The sequence below is a fragment of the Sinocyclocheilus grahami genome, unplaced genomic scaffold, assembly GCF_001515645.1.
Source record: "Sinocyclocheilus grahami isolate Dianchi unplaced genomic scaffold, SAMN03320097.WGS_v1.1 scaffold492.1, whole genome shotgun sequence".
In the NCBI taxonomy this organism is placed as follows: domain Eukaryota; kingdom Metazoa; phylum Chordata; class Actinopteri; order Cypriniformes; family Cyprinidae; genus Sinocyclocheilus; species Sinocyclocheilus grahami.
The window spans coordinates 598224-621256 of record NW_015505671.1 but is presented as its reverse complement, the minus strand read 5'-3'; the positions used below and the strand labels follow the sequence as shown (position 1 = coordinate 621256).

The 23033-nt window shown below is 38.3% G+C and overlaps 1 protein-coding gene across 1 annotated transcript in view; it reads left to right on the top strand.

Annotated features, from left to right (window-relative positions):
- The window catches only part of LOC107554151 (cyclin-dependent kinase 19-like), a 51644-nt gene that overhangs the window by 9870 nt on the left and 18741 nt on the right, over nucleotides 1-23033 (top strand). The window contains exons 3-4 of the mRNA XM_016236577.1: nucleotides 16660-16770; nucleotides 18427-18567. Of these exons, the coding sequence (XP_016092063.1) occupies nucleotides 16660-16770; nucleotides 18427-18567 (252 nt within the window). The remainder of the gene's footprint in view (nucleotides 1-16659; nucleotides 16771-18426; nucleotides 18568-23033) is intronic.

Here is a 23033-nt window from a genome sequence, read left to right as displayed (position 1 = left end):
ACGTCAGCGCCACTGTTTGTCTTTCTCTTGGTCCTAATCAATTTGTTCTGAAAAGACTTTTGAGGTGTGGCCATGTTTGAACAGACTGATCTTGAAACAGGTTCAGCAGCCTTATGTTGAACAGCCACAGCAGTTTTACAGACCAAAGACAAACACAGAAAAAAATATCTGTATGGTTGATTCTCTATTCGCAGGAACTTTTGATTCCCTGAACATTTGTAAAATTAAACATTTTGTAACGAGACTTCAACAGAGTAAGGATCCATTTGCAGCTTTATTGAAAGCGTAGTAGAACAGGTAGGGTCAATCACCAGCAAACACAACAGTAAAGATGAGATAACTCTGAATCCAGGGACGGGCATGAGGTCAGGGCAGGCAGCAGTAAATCAATAATCAGTTCACAAAAGCAGAGTCCAGGGCAGGCAGCAGGCGATCACGATGAGAATAAACAATCCAAAGGTAATCCACAGGTAGACAAGACACGGGGAACATTGACGCAGGATCGCTCCTCCGGTCCGTACCCCTCCCAGTCCACCAGATATTGGAGGAGTCCTCCCCGGCATCTGGAATCACGTAGTTCTCGAACCTGGTATACCTACTTGCCGTCAACCATGATGGGTGGAGGGCCCTGGTCCCTGATCTGCTACTCCTCCTCCGCTCTCGGACCACCAGCGGGTTTGAGAAGTGAAACATGAAATGTAGGAGAAATACGATAATTAGCGGGTAATGCCAAATGGTAAGAAACTGGTGTTATTTGTTTAACAATTTGGAAGAGACCCACATACCTGGAACTGAGTTTCCTGCACAGAAGTCTGAGGCAGAGATCTCGGGTAGATAATCAGACCCATGGACCTGGAATGTATTCAGGACTGAGGCGACGGTGACGAATGGCTTTCAACTTCTTCCTCCTAATGGCATGTAATAAGTGGGTGTGAGCCTGGTTCCAAATGTTCTCGCTCCTCTGGAGCCAGTGGTTGATAGCAGGTACCTCGGTGGGTTCTCCTGACCATGGGAATAAAGGTGGTTGGAAACCCATTATGCATTGGAAAGGGGTTAGTCCAGTTGAGGGTTTTTGAAGTGAATTTTGACCGTACTCTGCCCACATTAGGTATCAGCGCCAGTCTGCTTGGTTCTTTTGGCAGTAGGATCTGAGAAATCGTGTGATATCCTGATTGAGCCGCTCAGTCTGGCCATTAGATTGCGGTGATATCCTGAAGTGAGGCTGATGTTGGTATTACGTTTTTGGAAGAAAGCTGACCATACTCTGGAGTTGAATTGGGGACCTCGATCCGACACGATATCCTCAGGGAGACCATAAAAACGAAACACAAAGTTGCATAGGGATTCAGCCGTTTCGAAAGCTGTGGGTAGTTTGGCAAGTGGAATTAAGCGACATGCCTTGGAGAAACGATCTATGATGGTAAATATTGTGGTATTGCCATTGGATTTGGGGAGATCAGTGATAAAATCTATAGCCAGATGAGACCATGGTCGGCGGGCAACTGGCAAAAGGTGCAATAAGCCGGATGGTAGTTGTCTGGGAGACTTGCTCTCGTTACAGGTGATGCATCTGTGGATAAAGTCTATTGTGTCTGTCCTCATGGTTGGCCACCAGAAGCTGTTCTGGAGAAGGTGGAGAGTCGCAGTAATCCCAGGATGACCAGAGCGGAGCACAGAGTGAATGTCTTGTATGACCTTTTTCTGTAGTTCCTGAGGTACAAAGGTCTAGTCAGGGGGACATGCGGGAGGGGAGGGTTCTTGTAAATTAGCCTGATCAAGTTCTGTCATGATGTCCCATTGGACTGGGGCCACGATTAATGACTCTGGGAGAAGGGTTTCTTCGGGATTACTGGGGTTTGGGCAGTCGTGTTGACGTGACAAGGCATCAACTTTGGTATTCTTAGAACTGGGACGATATGTGACAGAGAAATCAAAACATGTAAAAAAAAAAAAAAAGGTGCCCATCGGGCCTGTCTGGGGTTCAGCCTTTTAGCAGATCGTAGATATTCTACATTTTTGTGGTCAGTAAGAACAACAAAGGGGTGTTTCGATCCTTCTAGCCAATGTTGCCACTCCTCCATAGCTGAGGTATGGTATGACCATACCATGGCCAACAATTCCCTGTTTCCGACATCGTAGTTCTGTTCAGCTGAGCTGAGTTTGCGGGAAAAGTAGGCACAAGGGTGAAGCTTGGGCGGACAGCCATGTCGCTGTGAAAAGATGACTCCAATGCCAGTATTTGAGGCGTCCACTTCGACTATGAATGGAAGTTCAGGATCAGGGTGATGGAGAAAGGGAGCAGACGTGAAACGTGACTTGAGTTCCGTGAAGGCTTCCAACGCTGCAGTAGACCATGTGAGATGCGAAGAATTTCTTTTCATCATGGAGGTTAGGGGAGAAGCCACGGAACTGAAATTTCTGATTAAGTTCCGGTAGAAATGTGCAAATCCCAAGAAATGTTGTAGCTCCTTTAAAGTTGCCGGTTGCGGCCAATCTAGAACAGCTCTGACCTTTTTCTCGTCCATCTCACTCCCCTCTGACTGATGATATAGCCCAGAAATGATGTACTGGTCTGATGAAATTCACACTTCTCAGTTTTGGCATATAATTTGTGATTAGGGCTGCACGATAAATCGCATGCGATATTTAATGCGCATCTTGTCAGTAAAGCCAGTTCTGTAATCAGCCGTAAATCTCCATCACGTGCGTGCTTTCACATGAAGCCGCATTTACTACACAGAGCTGTTGTTCACTGACAAGTTGCGCAAAACCACAATCATAATTGAACGTGGTTTTTTGCGCAGCTTGTCTGTGAACAATGACTCTGTTGTAGTAAATTCTTTTTTTACTATGTGCCGAAAGTGCATATTTTTTTATCATATCAGTGTATGTTGCAATGTAAAAATGAATTGACATTTTCAATTCAGTCCCAAATGTATTAAAGTTTGATATAGTTCATTACTGCTGTATCTTTAATCATCATCTAAAATAATAAAATGTGATGGGTGCTAGGTCATGCTACCACATTGCTTGGGTGGTTGCTATTATGGGTGGTTAATTTCTTGCCTAAGTAAAAAGAATCCACTGCCAAGTATTTGATATTCTGGTATCTAGATATGGCTTGGCTCTGTCCTTCACTGTGATTTTTACACCTGTTTCATGATCTGCTAGGTTAAACTTATTTTTATTGTATATAAAATTAATATTACACATCTTCAGCAATCCACATGATTGCCATTATTCATGTCTATAGCACAAACAGCATTGGATTTTCAATAATAAGTACTTACAAAATATGTATATTTTTTTCTTCAACACTCTGTTAGCATTAATCCAACACAATGTGCCTGGTCTGAGCCTCAAACGCAAGAACTATACCAAAAACTTGTTTATTCGCTTTACTACACCTCTCCACGCCAAGTTTCTCAAAGTACCTTAACATAGAATGGATTCAGTAGCAGCACAATTGGCCCAGGACTTTCCTGAGATTGAAAACAACTGCATAATAGTATTGTTGTTGAGGTTGAAACGTCATGGGTGTAGAGGTCTCAGAAGGCCACATTATGAATCACGGCACTGAGCATTGTTGTTGCGCTGCTTGCAGACAATTTGTCCATTGAATTGTGTTTGAATTGTTTAAATCCAAGCGATTCTTTGTGTAGTCTGTTGCTGATATACAGGTCACGTACTGTCTGGCTACCTGCTTGGACTTATGTTGTTGTTACCATCAAACTAATAGGATCAAGCACTCTCTTTCTCAATCTCTGAATATCTGACCTCTCTTTTACTTTGTTGGAAAGGCAAAACAATAGTCATATTGTTCCAGAGCTGGGTGAAAGGTGTTGAAGCATATGGGTAGCAAAATTCATTTTGAAATGTAATATGCAAAATGACAATGCAATATGTAAAATCGCAATGTATTTCTGTATTTAAATGTACATTTTCCCATACCATATGTGCAACATTTAGTGCAAAATGAAAATTCAATTATGTAATTTACATTTGCAAATTAAAAACATATTTTAATGCTTTATAAGTTGCAAAATTAAAATGAAATTGTATTACCCAAATTTATTAGATAGGTTTATCATGTCCAAGCAAAAACTGTAGCAAAATTATAATTTAAATGCCATTTTTCCTAAATGCATTTAGACTTACGGGTAGGACACTTGAGATTGCATTTTCATCGTTATACCGCGTGATAATTGTAACAAAATGCAGTGTCAATTTCAAAATGCATTCTGAGCCAAATGTGCAGCAAAATGGTTGCAAAAATGGTGATGTAAGTGTCTTTTATTTTTTAAAATTCATTGACACTTACACTTAAAGGCACAATATGTAAGATTTTTTTTGTTAAATATCCAAAAACCACTAGAAGAGTGTTATATATTTTGTTGACTTGTGTACTTACATTATCCCAAATGTTTCGAAGAATGTTTAAATCCAAAGAAATAAGCAATTTTAACTAGTAACACGGCGCGTGTGTCATTGTGTCGCCTGCCAATGACGTCATAACCCCTCGATTTCCGGTTTTGTTTTGTAGAAAACATGGAAACACCAAAGACGCTTTAATCTGTTGTGCGTTTTAATAGACCAGTGACGACCGCACAGAGTAGCATTATAACAGAACTTTCAAACGTATCTAGTATGATAAAACGGCGCTGCTTTACCCCACATATGCACGACCGGAAGGAGCGGAAGCGGTCGACTGTGGCATAATAAAAGCTCCGCTGCACGCAATCACTCTTAACACACCTCACACCACAGGAAAATCTGATAAGATAATCTTTAGAACCACCAAGATAATCGGGACATTACCTAGGATTGTCGGAAGGGGAGAAATCGGCCCAAAATCAGCCCGATTATCTTGTGGTGTGTACCCAGCAGTGTTCACCATCTAAATGTGACTTATAAACACACAGTCTTACCAACCAGAGAAAACACTAACATGAAAATGTCAAGGGTCAAGAACCCAACAAGAGGAAACACTGATCTCTTTGACGGTGACTTCAAATGAAACAATAAAACCTCTAAACCTCTGTTAATTCTCAATAAGAGCTTCTCTAGAAGTCTGACTGAAATAAAGTCAGTTTGGTTAGTAAGAAGTGAAGCTGGAGTTGCTGTTGTGTGTTTAATCCTCCTCTGCTGAGATCTTGAGAGATTTAATGTCTTCTTTTATTTCAGTTGATTTCATCTTCGGCTGTGGCTGAAGTCAGTTGTAATTCTTGTGTTTCTCTTTCCTTCAGTGATTCTGCTTGTTAACAGCATCTGTTCATCATTAATGGTCAATCAGCACATAATTATCTCCTTAAAGGGTTAGTTCACCCAAAAATGAAAATTAGCCCATAAATTACTCACCCTCAAGTCATCCTAGGTGTATATGACTTTCTTCTTTCAGACGAATCCAGTCGGAGTTATATTAAAAATTGTCTTTGATCTTTCAAGCTGTTTAATGCCACTCAGCGGGTGTTGCATGCATCAGTCCAAAAGAAGTTAAATAAAAAGCGCCCATAAAAAAAAAAGTGTCTCACACAGCTCCGGGGGGTGAACAAAGGTCTCCTGTAGCGGATCGATGCATTTTTGTAAGAAAAATATCCATATTCAAAACGTAATAATCACTTTAATGTAGCTTGCGCCAACAGTAAAAATCTGGAAGCAGCTCCGCGCTGATGGGCGTTGCGCATGCGCCGGTGAGTCTCGTTTAAACCAACGTTTGTTAACAGGAGCAAAGGAAGGAAAGTTTCCTTTCTTTAGCAAAGGAAAACCAGTCTCCTCTTGGCTTATATCGAAATCCTCTAACATTCTTCTTTACAAATCCTTGTTTTGTACTTCTAATTAGTGACCGTTGTTTTGTTTTTATCTCTCCGTTGTGCTTCCACGTTCGTCACTTCTGAGCAGCACATGCACAAAGCCGACCTCATACGTCATCAGCCCGGAGCTGCTTCCGTGTACAACTGTTGGCACAAGCTACATTAAAGTGATTATTACGTTTTGAATATTGATATTTTTCTTACAAAAACGCATCGATTCGCAAAGAGGCCTTTGTTCACCCCCCAGAGCTGTGTGAGACACTTTTTTTTTTTATGGGCGCTTTTTATTTAACTTCTTTTGGACTGATGCATGCAACACCCACTGAGTGGCATTAAACAGCTTGAAAGATCAAAGACAATTTTTTATATAACTCTGACTGGATTCGTCTGAAAGAAGAAAGTCATATACTGCTAGGATGACTTGAGGGTGAGTAATTTATGGGCTAATTGCATTTTTGGGTGAACTAACCCTTTAACTCCAGCACTGCTTCAATGCTACTTTAACACTGTAGTGTGGAAACACATGGACACTGAGCAGTGTGGGGACTTTGTTGTGAATTATTACATAAATCTTACCCGTTTCATTCACGTATGACTGATGCATATGAATCACATTAAGTTTATTGATTTGTTTATGTTAAAACTATGTAATCGAAATAGATGGAAAATTGGTATGCAGTTGAATTACATAAAATGTAAATTTAGACCGAAGCATTTTTTTGAGTGCACTGTACACCGGACGCAACAGTTGTCGTGTCGCATTGCGCCGCATCCAGTGTAGACAGCATCGCTGATATATAATGTGTTCAATACTGTCGTTTGTCGCACCGCTCGCGTCCGGTGTGTTGCCTTCCTCTCTTCTGTCCCATAATAGAGCGCACGTCCCGTGGCACCTAAGTTTCACGCATGCCTTAAGATCCCTCAGTCTGTTTACACTCCGGTTGATGCCCGTGACCCAGGGCTCCAGACTCACTCTTCCCACTGGTTGCTCTTTTGCAACTAACTTTCTCAGTTGGTCGCACGAACACATGTTTTGCTTTTTCTACAACATGGGATTAATCAATGCATGCTGATGAACTTTTATCATAGTTTATAGTTATATGGAAACAAAGTGGTTAACATTCAACCCGTTTTTTTTCAAAAGTAGTATTATTTGTGATTTGAATTTTGTAAACAGGAGTTCCTCTTTTGCTGTGTTATAAACCGCGGGCTTCAGATGCTTTCACTTTCGTGATGTTGTCACGTTTTACAAGAAAAGATAATTGTCTGTACACCTTTCACTTTTTAAGACTAAAACAAAAGATAGATTCATTGTTATTTTTAATTAAAAAGCACAACAACAATAAAACAGTAAGATACAATGACAAACTAGCTTACAAAACGTTTATTAACAAAAACGAATAAGATGAGGCATGGCACACACCACATGCTGTATTATATACCGACTAGGCTTAATAAATTACAGAACGTTTAGCAAACACTGAGGAATCAAATACAAATCTGGGCTTAAAGTTCTCCGGCACCATGCTGGATCTCCGGCGTGTGGCATTTGGCTGTGAAAAAAAAAAAAAAGATAGTCGTCCTACATTTAAAAACACTTGTTGATATCAGTTCGAGTTCATGAGTTCGCCTGCCAATGTATGAGAGGAACACAGCTTTCACTCTCAACCAAACTAACGTTACTAGACAATCAGAAGTTTTTGCTCTTATAAACACGAGACACACATTAGTATCCAATTGCAGAGTCGCAGCTGATGAATAGAAAAGAAGCCTGGGTCTCGAGCGCGACTCATTGAAAAAGTTGCAAGGCACAATGTTCAAAGATTTCCATATAGCTTCATATTTACATAAAAAAGCTATTAGAAAAGCAACAGAGCTTTGTAGACAGCTCAGAGTAATCACATCATCTCCATAAGAACGATATGATTGCCAGCATGCATTTACCTGTATTTTTGATAAGGTCCTGCTCACACATGAACTCTTAACGTTAATTTACCAGGAAAGACTGTATGTGTGAAAGGGGCTAAACTCTTCCTCTGCATAGGCGGTGAGTTTGGGTTGCTTAACGTTCATCTGGGAAAACTCACCTGATTTGTAACGTAAATCATTTAAACCTATGCCAACACAGGAGAATACATAAACATATTTCTAAATATGCGATTTATTGTACATCACGATTTCAAAATAAAAGTTTCTGACTTCGCATGTGGCCAAATATAAAAATTAAATGGATTTAAACGTCGTTGAAATACATGAAACATCACCAGGCCGTTGGCGCCCTCTGCAGGTATTTGTTATAATATAGGCATATTACGTTATGTATTTAACAGTGTTGTTCAATAAAACCATGTACTTGGTTATGATACTTTATTTGAGGCCAATTATTATTGCCTCATTGTTTGGCAAATTAATTTTTCATAAGTTTGTAGGTACAGACATCTGTTGTGGCCATTCTTGGCCGTTTTTATTAGGCTTTTTTAATAGTGTTCATATCGATATCGGAATTGTATCGTATCGACCGAAATTAAGAAATATATCGTGATATAAATTTTGTCCATATCGTCCAGCCCTACTAGTATCGGTTCGGTATCGGTATCAGTATCGGCCAATACTGAACCCTAGGTATCGGAATTGGAGGCAAAAAAGGCGGATCGGAGCATCCCTAGTTTATTTATTAGAATTTGAAAGATAATAACAATATTGATTGATAAGTGAGATCTGATTTTAGTCCTTGAAAACCAAAAAAGTAGTGCAAGTCCTTGAAAGTCCTGAAATTTTATTTTGCAGTATCTGTACGAACCCTGTTTAAGTTACCAGTTCTTGGACCATTTTAATGTTTTTGTTGTTGTCGTTTAAACTGAACTGTAGTTTTCTGTAGTAAACTGTCTTTGTATATTTCCTATTTTATATTCATTTCCTAGTATTTATTTACCATTATTTCTTTTGAACAAAACAATTTCAGAAATGTCATGTTTTAGATTGTAGGTCATCTTGTACCCTGTCAAGGACAAAGCTAACCAGCAAAACTTGTTACATGTGTTTGCACCATAGTGTAGCGAGTAAACATTCTTGGAAAAAAATTGCTTTTTCAAATATCCCTCCATAATCTGTAGTCTGAGCCTGTCAAGGGCTAACAGCAATGGCAGATGCGTTACTAGTTAGTTTCAAGGAAAATCATTTTCTTTTTTTGTTTGCCAAATAACCCTGTGTATGTGTCCGCCCCCGCAACCCCCAACCTCCGGAAAAAAGTTCAGGCTCAGGGTTTTTTTTTTGCTTTAACCCCTGAAAAAAAAACAAAAGAGAGCCTCCATAGCATAACGTGAGGTAAATGGCAGCGATAAGCTTTTCAAAATGAAAACAAAAAGAAAAGTATAACTAAACTTGCTGTTGGTGACAGTGCTTGCATGATTTTTCCTCCACAAGAATACCAACATGTTCACCTTCTCTGGTTTAAGAAGCGGTCTTTTACTTTACTTTAGCGTGAAAACCATCCATTGTTTCTTCAATATTCGCGTCATTTTTGACCTTCATGCTCCTGCTAACGTGACAAGTATATAAAAACCAGGCTCTACACTTGAAGCGCTGCGCATTTCAAACAAGTTACGTTTGATGTTTCTCATATGCAACAGAAAGGCAGCGCTTATGAGTTAAACAACGCAGTGGTCACACATTCAATTTATGTAATACAGGCAGAAAAAATGGTCGCAGTCTGGAGTCCTGCCGTGACCATACAGAAAACGTGTTACGGATTAAAAGAGAGGAATAACATTTTTAGGGATGCACCGATATGAAAATTTTGGCCGATACCGATAACTCAAGGAAAATCATTTTCTTTTTTTGTTTGCCAAATAACCCTGTGTATGTGTCCGCCCCCGCAACCCCCAACCTCCGGAAAAAAGTTCAGGCTCAGGGTTTTTTTTTTGCTTTAACCCCTGAAAAAAAAACAAAAGAGAGCCTCCATAGCATAACGTGAGGTAAATGGCAGCGATAAGCTTTTCAAAATGAAAACAAAAAGAAAAGTATAACTAAACTTGCTGTTGGTGACAGTGCTTGCATGATTTTTCCTCCACAAGAATACCAACATGTTCACCTTCTCTGGTTTAAGAAGCGGTCTTTTACTTTACTTTAGCGTGAAAACCATCCATTGTTTCTTCAATATTTGCGTCATTTTTGACCTTCATGCTCCTGCTAACGTGACAAGTATATAAAAACCAGGCTCTACACTCGAAGCGCAGCGCATTTCAAACAAGTTACGTTTGATGTTTCTCATATGCAACAGAAAGGCAGCGCTTATGAGTTAAACAACGCAGTGGTCACACATTCAATTTATGTAATACAGGCAGAAAAAATGGTCGCAGTCTGGAGTCCTGCCGTGACCATACAGAAAACGTGTTACAGATTAAAAGAGAGGAATAACATTTTATGTAAAGTGGTAAATAATAGGGGTGCAATGGTTCAATTTACTCACGGTTCGGTTTGTATCACGGTTTTAGAGTCACGGTTTCGGTACTGTTCGGTATGTGCTATGTTTAGGGGAAAAAACGATATTGTCAAATACAAATAAAGAAAATAAGAACACATAATCTATCTACAAGCAACAGCACAAATAAATACAATAGAGTAAAGATACAAATAAAATAAACAGTGCTTTTCAGGTTTTGTAGGTAGGTCTAACATTAGTTTTTAGGTACAGAAATTGAATAAAGTAATCAAATGTAAAATAACTGCATATTTGACTGTATAAATTAAAGATGAATCCTTATTAAAGTTACAAAAGTTATTCAATCAAGAGCAGTGAGTGATTTCTTTGTTGTTGCTGCTTGATTAACATTAAGAAAGTGCTGTCACTTTAAGAGAACGCGCTGATCCAGTGCACCGATACTGTATGTTCAGCCGGCTATGTCTGCTAGGATACTCACCAAGACGGCATTTTGACATCGTTTTTGTGTGAATTTGTCCATTCAAACACAATACTTCACAGAGAGCTTAATATTTGCGCTCGTTCTGAGACGCGGATGAGCGCACACACAGATCTTCTCACTGCGTGCACGAGTTCATGGCTTCTGGCTCTTTAATATTTAAACTTTCCAGGCTTAAATGAGTTTAGTTTAAACACAGATAGCAACATGTGCTGTTCAGGTCAACACGTGATGACGGCATACATGACAGCTATTCCAGCATACAGCACTCGCATTGAATAAAGAGTGACTGGTTTGTCCACGTATAGTTTTTTTCTCTCTCATCGCTCTTGTTGTAATGTATTGGGAAGCCAGAATTTGTATCCATCAACAGAAACATGCATTAGCCGAACTCTAACAAACCATATTACAGGTGCATTGTCAGATTTAAGTTGAACCGCGGTCCTAGTGCATGCCGAACCGAGTGTGGAGAACCGTACGGTTAGATTTTTTACCGAGACCCGTTGCACCCCTAGTCAATAAGTGTAGAATTTGCTTACGTGCATCACTCGGCGTGCAGCGGGAGATGTGCGACGCACCTGCAACGCTTAGGTGCTCGGAGACACGCGACCTATTATAGGAGAAGAATAAAAGAATAAAGTATGGTAGCAAATAGGTAAAAGTGTAGAATCGCACTTATGTGCATCAATCGGAGTGTAAAACAGTGAGAGATGTTGAGGCAGGTGAAAAGCGTTTGGTTAATGGGGAATATTGAGCTATTGTGTGTCTTGTTGCCGAGACCCGCCTTGATGTAATGATTGACAGGTCGGGGGCATGATCGGCTCGGAATGCATTTTCAGATCCACATTGACTAGTCTACACTGATCGTGTGATATTTAATGAAAATACAATTGCAATGTCTTAAGTGTAAGTGTCAATGAATTTAAGAAAAATAAAAGACATTTAAATCACCATTTTTGCGACCATTTTGCTGCACATTTGGCTCAGAATGCATTTTGAAATTGACACTGCATTTTGTTACAATTATCACGCGGTATAACGATGAAAATGCAATCTCAAGTGTCCTACCCGTAGGTCTAAATGCATTTAGGAAAAATGGCATTTAAATTATAATTTTGCTACAGTTTTTGCTTGGACATGATAAACCTATCTAATCAATTTGGGTAATACAATTTCATTTTAATTTTGCAACTTTTAAAGCATTAAAATATGTTTTTAATTTACATATTAAATCTAGTGTATATAATAGGTCTCACCTGCGCTATCAACACGTCATGACGGCATAAATGACAGTTATTCCAGCATAAAGCACTGGCATTGGTTAAAGAGTGACTGGTTTGTCCACGTATTACTTGTTGCAATGTATTGGGAAGCCAGAATTTGTATCCATCAACAGAAACATGCATTAGCCGAACTCTAACAAACCATATTACAGGTGCATTGTCAGATTTAAGTTGAACCGCGGTCCTAGTGCATGCCGAACCGAGTGTGGAGAACCGTACGGTTAGATTTTTTACCGAGACCCGTTGCACCCCTAGTCAATAAGTGTAGAATTTGCTTACGTGCATCACTCGGCGTGCAGCGGGAGATGTGCGACGCACCTGCAACGCTTAGGTGCTCGGAGACACGCGACCTATTATAGGAGAAGAATAAAAGAATAAAGTATGGTAGCAAATAGGTAAAAGTGTAGAATCGCACTTATGTGCATCAATCGGAGTGTAAAACAGTGAGAGATGTTGAGGCAGGTGAAAAGCGTTTGGTTAATGGGGAATATTGAGCTATTGTGTGTCTTGTTGCCGAGACCCGCCTTGATGTAATGATTGACAGGTCGGGGGCGTGATCGGCTCGGAATGCATTTTCAGATCCACATTGACTAGTCTACACTGATCGTGCGATATTTAATGAAAATACAATTGCAATGTCTTAAGTGTAAGTGTCAATGAATTTAAGAAAAATAAAAGACATTTAAATCACCATTTTTGCGACCATTTTGCTGCACATTTGGCTCAGAATGCATTTTGAAATTGACACTGCATTTTGTTACAATTATCACGCGGTATAACGATGAAAATGCAATCTCAAGTGTCCTACCCGTAAGTCTAAATGCATTTAGGAAAAATGGCATTTAAATTATAATTTTGCTACAGTTTTTGCTTGGACATGATAAACCTATCTAATCAATTTGGGTAATACAATTTCATTTTAATTTTGCAACTTTTAAAGCATTAAAATATGTTTTTAATTTACATATTAAATCTAGTGTATATAATGGCAAATGTAAATTACATAATTGAATTTTCATTTTCAGTTTGCGCTAAATGTTGCACATATGGTATGGGAAAATGTACATTTAAATACAGAAATACATTGTCATTTTATAGATTGCATTGTCATTTTGCATATTACATTTCAAAATGAATTTTGCTACCCATCTGCTTCCATAGAAGTTGGCTAGTATCAGTTGGTAATTGTTATTTGGACTTTGGTTTCTTCATTTTAGGTCCATTTTGTTATGCATGTTGCTATGCGGTTGCTAAGGTACCCGGGGTGGTTGCTGAGGTGTTGCAATGCAGTTGCTAAGGTACTCGGGGTGGTTGCTAGGGTGTTGCTAGGGTACCCGGGGTAGTTGCTAAGGTGTTGCTATGTGGTTGCTAGGGTACCCCGGGCAGTTGCTAAGGTGTTGCTATGCAGTTGCTAAGGTACTCGGGGTGGTTGCTAGGGTGTTGCTAGGGTACCCGGGGTGGTTGTATAAGTCCGATCAGTTAGAAAAGATATAGCACACCCGGTCAGATCAGTCTGAAGAGCTGCGCTGAGTTTGGAGTCTGTAGAGTTAAAGCTCTAGGAGGAGTAGCAGTCAGAAATTTTAGTCTCCGAAAAATAAAAATAATAATAAGTTTAAGACGGATTTCAGTAAGTTGGCTTTCTCAAGCCAACTTAATAACAGAGTGCCTCTGTATGTATAAAGTGAATAAAAACAACCAAAAGTTACTATCACTCACTTTTTGTAAGTGTTTACTAGGCCTGTCGCAATAATCAATATATCGACTTATCGCGCAATATATGTACATGACCTCAATCATTTTGGTGACACAATATATCGCATTATATTTACTTAAAAATTGATGTCACCGTGTTTTGTACGTTCCACTTGCGCCGGTGTCTTCTGCAGCTTCTCGTACATGACGTGGTGCAGTCGTGAGGTGCTCGTTCACATTTAAAAAATGCTTCTACAAACAGAGTTTCATCTGAAGATATGGTCTTGTTTAGGGATCTGTGCCTTTGTGCAGACGGACATCTGACTGCTGAGTAGTGCTTGTGTTTTTCAGCAATAGTGTGCAGCCTTAATTTACAGAGAAAAGAAGGTCCGGGAAAAATCTGTAGATGGAAAAATCTCCATAAAAGTGCATTTTTCTTTTTTTGTTGTACTTGTTACTTTGCCCTTTTTGTTAGAACATGTTTATTTACTCTTTTATTTCAATTTTTTTAAGGTATCTAATATTTTTATACTTAATTTCCATGATCTAAATATTTATTTGGTCATTTGGAAGTGTGTAGGCCTTCTTGCATTATTATGCTGTTACATTAGGATTATATATTCAGTGGCATAAAATGGTCTTTAAAATGACAATAATATCGCTTATCGCAATTATTTCTGGGGCAATATATCGCACGAACAAAAGTTGTTATCGTGACAGGCCTAGTGTTTACTTTTGTGATGAACTGACAAATGTTTAACCCGTTACATAGTTGCCATATGCGCATGAATGCCGTCATCATCACAGCACTGGCAGAAGTGTGAACGGACTACGTTTCATGCAGTGGTGGGCAGTTTTTGTGTAACTTGAGTGAACGGTGCAGGCAGTGTTGCATTCATTGATTAAAGACTTCAAGGCAACATTGGCTGGAAAGATAGGAAAGAACTTATCATATGCAAATCTATTTATACATTTCCAAAAGAGGATATATGGACCTATGTAAGCCTTTCAGAGAATATTGTGCATGGATTTCCTTCACTTCCTCAAATGTTGCAGAAACATTTACAGTGGAAATGTGTTAAATATACTGATGTGCACCATGTTGCATGACATAGTGTTGACGAAGACTCTCTCGGTCCACAGAATGACATTCTTCACGCATTGCAAAACACCAGCATGTCAGACTGGAATCTCTTAAACGCTCTGTTAAAAGCAGCCTACACTTCTCACAGGAGCAGTTCCTCTGGAGCTACCTGCCTTGCTTTAGTGTGCAGTGGTGGTTGTTTACGAATCGCCTCTTATGGGATTTGAACTTGCAGATATGCAGTTACCAGCCCAAATCTGTTATCACTTTACCACACCATGTCATTTGATTGAGATACTCAACAGAGACATCATGACTGTAACCTATATTGTATACTCATTTTCAGTATGGCTAAGTGGGCCATCTATATCTATTATTTTGACATGTACAGTTGTTGTCAGAATTATTGGCCCTCTTGGTAAATATGAGCAAAGATGGCGGCAAAATAAATTTGTATTGTATGATCTTTCATTCAAAAAATTCACAAAAATCTAAAACAATTGAACAAGGGGAGAAATCACATTATGAAATCACCTTATTCTTCCCATAAGAATGGGCACGGCCATTTGTAAATTGAATGTGTCTGGCTTCCAGTCTCATTTGCTTCCAGCAATTTCTAGCTGTACAAAACCACTCGTTTTGCTGCTTGATATTGCCAATTGGTGTGTCTTACCATATTATTTGAATATATCATTTATAAACACTCTGGTTTGTAGAGCAAACAGTTTTACCATTTACTGCACGTTGTTATTATTCTCATAATTTCCCTGTAGCGGCTAATGAGCTAGAAGTCTCGCCCATAGGCTTACTTCTGCGTTGAAGAATAAGACGCGTGTATTTATTAGCGCTAGGATTGCTCGAGCTGGATGTTAACACCAGGGTCAGTATTTGAGCTTGAAAGTTTATTCTGCATTCCCTGATGTAAATGCCTTTAACATGTATGTGACATTTGGAAAATGAACCGGTGAATGAATAGACGGTCCGTGTAACGCTTCACAGTTCAATTTTCAGACCATGTGGAGCAAATGAAAAAATGAAACCAAACATTAATTTTTTTTATTTTTTTTCAGCTACGTCATAAATGAACAATTGCCATCTTCTTTTCCTTTTTCAGTTTAACTTTTGCTAAATTGTGACTTCAGAAATGATTATTTGAATAAATAAAATCGAAACAATTTTTTTTGCGCTGTGGGCTGTACCATTAGCGCGGAGGTGTGGACTATTTCACAAACACTTAATGTGGAGGACACACCTTATTAATAATAAACATATAGGCTACTATTTACAGTCAAGCAGAATAGCCCAGAACATGAAAGCAAGTTGCGCTAAATTGCACGTTAAGTGTTTTGTGCCCCACTGAAAACCTAAAGAAAATACGTGGCTCAACGGACGAAGACAGTGGGATACATTAAAAAGCCCAAACTCGGTATATTTATTAATACAATGTATTAATAAAGCATAGCCTACTATTTACACACAAGCAGAAGAGCCCAGAATACGAACGCAACGCGGAACTATCTGCAGTACACACACACAACCACCGGGGGACATTCTAAAACGCTTAACATGGCTTAATGCATTGACACTGTGTTAGAACGCAACGTGTTTAATTACGTGTTAAGAGCTTTCCTCCCAAGGTAAACGTTTAACGTGGCTTAAATGACCAAACTCAAAAAACATTATTAACGTAGGCTAGCGCTTTATTCATAAACACCAGCCGCGAAAATCCGTCTACATATATCTCAGGGTAATGAAAAAATGAATGTTTGGTTTCATTTTTTCATATTTGCAGTTGCACCATATGGTCTGAAAATTGAATTGTGAAGCATTACTCGGACCACAGACAAGCATGTCTCTCTGTCTTTCTGCAGTTGCTGAGAGAGTTAAAGCACCCAAATGTCATCACCCTGCAGAAAGTATTTCTCTCTCACAGTGACCGCAAAGTCTGGCTGCTGTTTGACTATGCTGAGCATGACCTGTGGGTGAGTACACATGTGCACATTAAGTTATTATAATCTTGCACTTTTTCTTCTACGTGTTGTGTTTACAGAAGAAAGAAATTCATAAAGTGACAGACCTTGCATTTTTGACTTTAACATTTCTTTGAGAGATTAGCTGAGGAAACACCTGAATATTTCCCCAGGTATTTATATCTTGAATTTTCAAGAGCTTGATACCTTGGACACATCTTCTTAGAAGTGCTTCACGCAGAGAAGTTTTGAGTTTGAATACCATCTGAGTTTGAGCTTGTGGTCCTTTTCTGATCCTAATAAATAAATAAAAGATCAATTAAAAATAAATCTTCGTATCTCAAGACCCTGGCTTTGTTTTCTTCTTTGCAATCATCATTGCAGTTCTTCCGTTTGCACGTATACTGTACTTGTATTGTGTCGTATTTTAAAGCTAAAATGTGTTGTGTGAATGGCTCAGTATCATTAATGTTTAAAACACATTTTTAAATGCATTTGAACTATTCATTCATAAATACTATGTTTTGTGGTGAGGTGCATCACATTTCACAATCTGAACAAACACTGCCATGTTAAAAGGTCAAATTATCTGATATATTAAGAGACTTAGGGCCAGATTTACTAACAGCTTCGCCAGCGCAAACCTTCTTTCGGTGTTAAAAAACTACTGACAGCATTTACATTTTTACGATTTAAGACGTGCAATGAAAAGTTGCACGGAAAAGTGTGGACAGTCATTTTTGCAGCTGATCTTCCTGCATCGGTTTCCCTTTCAGATGCAAAATTTATGGGAGGAGAGTATTTAAATGAATGTTTGCACTAGTCTGCTTACTGGTATTATAAGCCATTATTTACCGCCCAAAAAAAGCATGCACCCTTTGCATTTGTTAGTAGATTGCACGCACCTGATTATCATCGACTGCTCTTGGTGGACTGCGATGGTCATTATGGAACTGATTCGGCCGCGTCTGTGTTCTTTATTTCGTGCGTTGTCAGTAAATCACCCGCAGAAGGGTCCTCTGTGTGATTAGTATTGTTTCTGAAAATGGATTGCTCTGATGGTTGCCAACTCATCAGTGAAAAAAGTTGAAAAGATCAGCAGAGATGGAATGTTGCTGATCTTAATTTGGTAGTGCGTGACCTTAGCAGCAAAAAATCTAGAGGATAGAGATTTATATGTGACCCTGGAGCACAAAATCAGTGTTAAGTCGCTGGGGTATATTTGTAGCAATAGCCAAAAATACATGGTATGGGTCAAAATGATTGATTTTTCTTTTATGCCAAAAATCATTAGGATATTAAGTAAAGATCATGTTCCATGAAGATATTTAGTAAATTTCCTACCGTAAATATATCAAAACTTAATTTTTGATTAGTAATATGCATTGCTAAGAACTTCATCTGAATAACTTTAAAGATGATTTTCTCAATATTTAGATTTTTTTGCACCCTCAGATTCCAGATTTTCAAATAGTTGTATCTCAGCCAAATATTGTCCGATCCTAACAAACCATACATCAATGGAAAGATTATTTATTTAGCTTTCAGATGATGTATAAATCTCAATTTAAAAAAAAATTTACCCTTATGACTGGTTTTGGGGTCCACAGTCACATATAATGCGCGCACACAACTTTCATGCAACTTTTACCCGTTCTTATGTTGTAGCACATCATAAAATTTCATCGCGCATCAAAGGCCAACAAGAAACCCATGCAGCTACCGAGGGGGATGGTGAAGTCTCTGCTTTACCAAATCTTAGACGGCATCCATTACCTGCATGCCAACTGGGTCCTGCACAGAGATCTGGTGAGTACAGACACAAGCCTGATCACAGAGCATGCATTTACACTGCAAGGCATGATGCACCGGTCCGATTTCCCCCCCCTGCTTATTTACATTCACTTAAGACTTGACAATATATATATATTTTTATTTAGTCATTTATCAGACGCTTTTATCCAAAGAGACTTACAAATGAGGACAACAGAAGCAATCAATTGTAGTATTAAAACAACTAAAAACAGATCCAAAACTAAAAGCTAAAACTTTATAAATACTACCTATACACATTTTAAAAAATAAAGAAATTAAATAAAAATGACAAATGCATACAACAGAATTTCAAAACTTAACATTTAAATGAAAAACAAAAAATAAAGCTAAAAACCATTCTAAATATTAAAGAACAAAAGGTATAAGAGTATAATAATGATTTTAACATAACACCAAGCCAAACACCAAAAAAAAAAAAACTACATATGTGCATGTACAACCACACACACATACATATAAATATATATATATATTGTAACACAGTTTGTAGTCACGGGAAGGAGGAGGCGGGAACCGGCAAACATTTAAATGTTTAAACGAAACTTTATTAAAATAAACAAACACAAAATGAAAGTAAAGCGGCAGCCCCTCGTGGACGACTGCTGCACACAAAATAATACAAATCAAACGACAGTAGTTTATCAGTAATCCTAAAAAAATAACACTGGCAAACACACGTGCTATAAAACAACAACTTACTTACACATAGTAAGAAATGGTTATAAAAACTGAAACAGGAGTGAAACAAGTAGTAGGAAAGAGTCGATGGTCTTTACACTCTTCGGTCTTCACACGAGGAGGCCGTCACGCGACCGCTGCCGCGGTAAACTAAGCTTTTTTTATACCCGTCTAACAAAATACTACATTAATTCAGCTGGACACATTTTCCTTATTTTCTCCACAACAAATGGCCAAGCAAGCGCAGACACTGACAAGATACGCGATACGGAACGAGACCAAACGCGATACCAGCACGTCTCCACACAGTAAACAAAACAGTATAATATGAATACAATACAATACAATACCATATGAATTATAAATGTTTTGTAACAGGAACAGCAGAATATTCAAAGATTTTGCATTTTGGAAGCATGAGTTTCTACTGTCCTCAGACAAAACTTGTGTAGTGTTACCAAATATTAAAGAACTAATTCACCCAAGAATGAACATTTTGTTATTTTTGTTATTTAACTTCATTTCTTTACAAACCCATATGCTGGTATTTTTTGTTGTGTATTGAAAATGTAAAAATAAAGAAATGTTTGTCAGTGATTACTTTTATTAAAGAAAAGTCAAATGAATTGCTCATTTGAAATTTAAAACTCAATATTTCACCCTGGACCACAAAACCAGTCATAAGGGTCAGATTTATACATCAAATGAATAAATAATCTTTCCATTGATGTATGGTTTGTTATGATAGAACAATATTTGGCTGAGATACAACTATTTGAAAATCTGGAATCTGAGGGTGCAAAAATCTAAATATTGAGAAAATCATCTTTAAAGTTGTTCAAATGAAGTTCTTAGCAATGCATATTACTAATCAAAAATTAAGTTTTGATATATTTACGGTAGGAGCTGTACAAAATATCTTAATGGAGCGTGATCTTTACTTAATATCCTAATGATTTTTGGCATAAAAGAAAAATCAATCATTTTGACCCATACAACGTTTTTTTGGCTACACTGTAAAAAAAAAAAAAACGGCAGCTGTGGTTGCCGGAATTTTGCCGTAAAAAATACAGTGCAACATTTTAGGTTTTATCTTATATTTACAGTTAAATACTGTAATTTCATTAACTGATATAATGTTAATATACCAACCTATTGAAGTACTGAAATCTGTTTTGTAGCTTTGTAATACACCGATAACCACCAAATGCAGGAGGTGATGAGAAAGTCACATGATGAACCAAAGCCCATCACAAGCAGCTTTTAGATAATAACATATATAGAAGGTGCACACAGTGTGTCATTCACACAAACACTAAACACCATCACGGTAACACACATGAAACTGAAATAATGCAATAAACATTCATTTAACAACATTAGGTGTAACACACAACCCTAATATACAAAACTGATAATAAAAAACTAAGAAGAAACATAGTTATTTCAACAAAAAAACATCAAATTTGAAATGTAACGCAGGGAATTCCGGGAATGTCAGTTTACGGTTATTCACTGTAAATTATACAATCTTCTTCACTTCCAAAAATGGTATACTACCGTAAAATTACATGTAATGTCCGATACAAATGTTCACCGTATATAGTAGGGGAATTTACCGTTAACCATTTAATAGGTTTTTACTGTAGCATTTTTACAGTCTTTTACCGTTAAATAATTTTTTACAGTGTATTGCAACAAATATACCCCAGCGACTTAAGACTGATTTTGTGCTCCAGGGCCACATATTTGATTAGATACAGTTGATTTACGGACATGCAATATTATGCACTACACAGAAAAGTATGATAAAAGCGTCTACAATATCAAAAATTATATTCTGTATTTTGTGAAGGTGTGTTTTAGCTTATTTAAATCATTGGCTAGATTTTCCAACAATGCAAATAGTTTTATGTAAGGAACTATTTGACAGTCAAAGTAAGAAGGAAATAAAGTTGGATTGAGACTGTAGCAGGCTCTTTTTTTCCAGTAAATCTGTTCTGTTTACATTCCTGATCCATCACTGGATAATCCAGTCTTATCTTAACTAAACTAAACTATTTGTGCAATGTTCAGCTGGTGTTAACGCTCGTCAAAAGCATGAGCACACAGACTGGGACTGATATGGATTGAATCCAGTGGAAAGTGTCACACACGGATCGTCTCTGCACTGTGATGTAATCCCATCAATCCCTGGTGTGTGTCAATCAATAGCATACTCCGTCATTAACCTAGAAATAGACATTGTCACAGTGCTCAACAGCTGACTTGGTCAACATGAATTATAAATGTTACTTAACAGGAACAGCAGCATATTCAGTGTGTTTGTATTTAGTTTTTTACTGTTCTTAGAAAAAAAAGTTGTGTAAAAGTGTTTAAGGGAGAGTTCACCCAAAAATGAAAATTCTGTCATTATGTACTTCACTGCACTGGTAAATCAGTTTTTGATTAGGGAACACTGTAGTTTCTTATTAGCATGGATATTACTCACATATCAGCTGTTTATTAGTATTTATAAAGCACATATTAATGTCTTATTCTGCATGAACATATTTTAGATCGAATCCTTTAATCCGACTCTAAAAACTCTTAGTTGATAGTGAATATGGGCTCCTAATCTAAAGTGGCAACATTTCATTTTAAACCTAGTATTTTTTATCGTGTTTTCATGCAGCTCTTTTTCATACAGCAGAGGTTGACATTAACTATATGCCAAGCTCCAGCATGTTACTTTCAGCTATAGTTATATGAAAAAGTGATGTTTGTTTTTCTCTGAAAATATAACAGCATACGGTTTACACCAACTACCAACTTCTAACAGAGCAGAGGCAGCCAAGTTATTTTGGTAGAAACTACAAACTTGTTATATAACTGAACCTTTTGTGTGTGTGTCTGTCTGTCTGTCTGTCTGTCTGTGTGTGTATGTGTGTCTGTGTGTGTGTATGTCTGTGTCTGTCTGTGTGTATGTGTGTCTGTCTGTCTGTCTGTCTGTCTGTGTCTGTCTGTCTGTGTGTGTGTGTATGTCTGTGTCTGTGTCTGTCTGTGTGTATGTGTGTCTGTCTGTCTGTCTGTCTGTCTGTGTCTGTCTGTCTGTGTGTCTGTGTGTGTATGTGTGTCTGTGTGTGTATGTCTGTGTGTGTGTCTGTCTGTCTGTGTGTGTGTGTCTGTCTGTGTGTGTGTGTGTGTGTGTGTGTCTGTATGTGTGTGTGTGTGTGTGTCTGTCTGTCTGTCTTTCTGTCTGTGTGTATGTCTGTGTGTGTGTGTATGTCTGTCTGTCTGTGTCTGTGTCTGTCTGTCTGTGTCTGTGCATGTGCATGTGTCTGTATGTGTGTCTATGTCTGTGTCTGTCTGTCTGTCTGTCTGTCTGTCTGTGTGTGTGTGTGTGTGTGTCTGTCTGTCTGTCTGTCTGTCTGTCTGTCTGTCTGTCTGTCTGTCTGTCTGTCTGTCTGTCTGTCTGTCTGTCTGTCTGTCTGTCTGTCTGTCTGTCTGTCTGTCTGTCTGTCTGTCTGTCTGTCTGTCTGTCTGTCTGTCTGTCTGTCTGTCTGTCTGTCTGTCTGTCTGTCTGTCTGTCTGTCTGTCTGTCTGTCTGTCTGTCTGTCTGTCTGTCTGTCTGTCTGTCTGTCTGTCTGTGTGTGTGTGTGTGTGTGTATGTATGTATGTCTGTGTCTGTCTGTGTGTATGTATGTATGTATGTATGTATGTGTGTGTGTGTGTGTGTGTCTGTCTGTGTGTCTGTCTGTCTGTCTGTCTGTCTGTCTGTC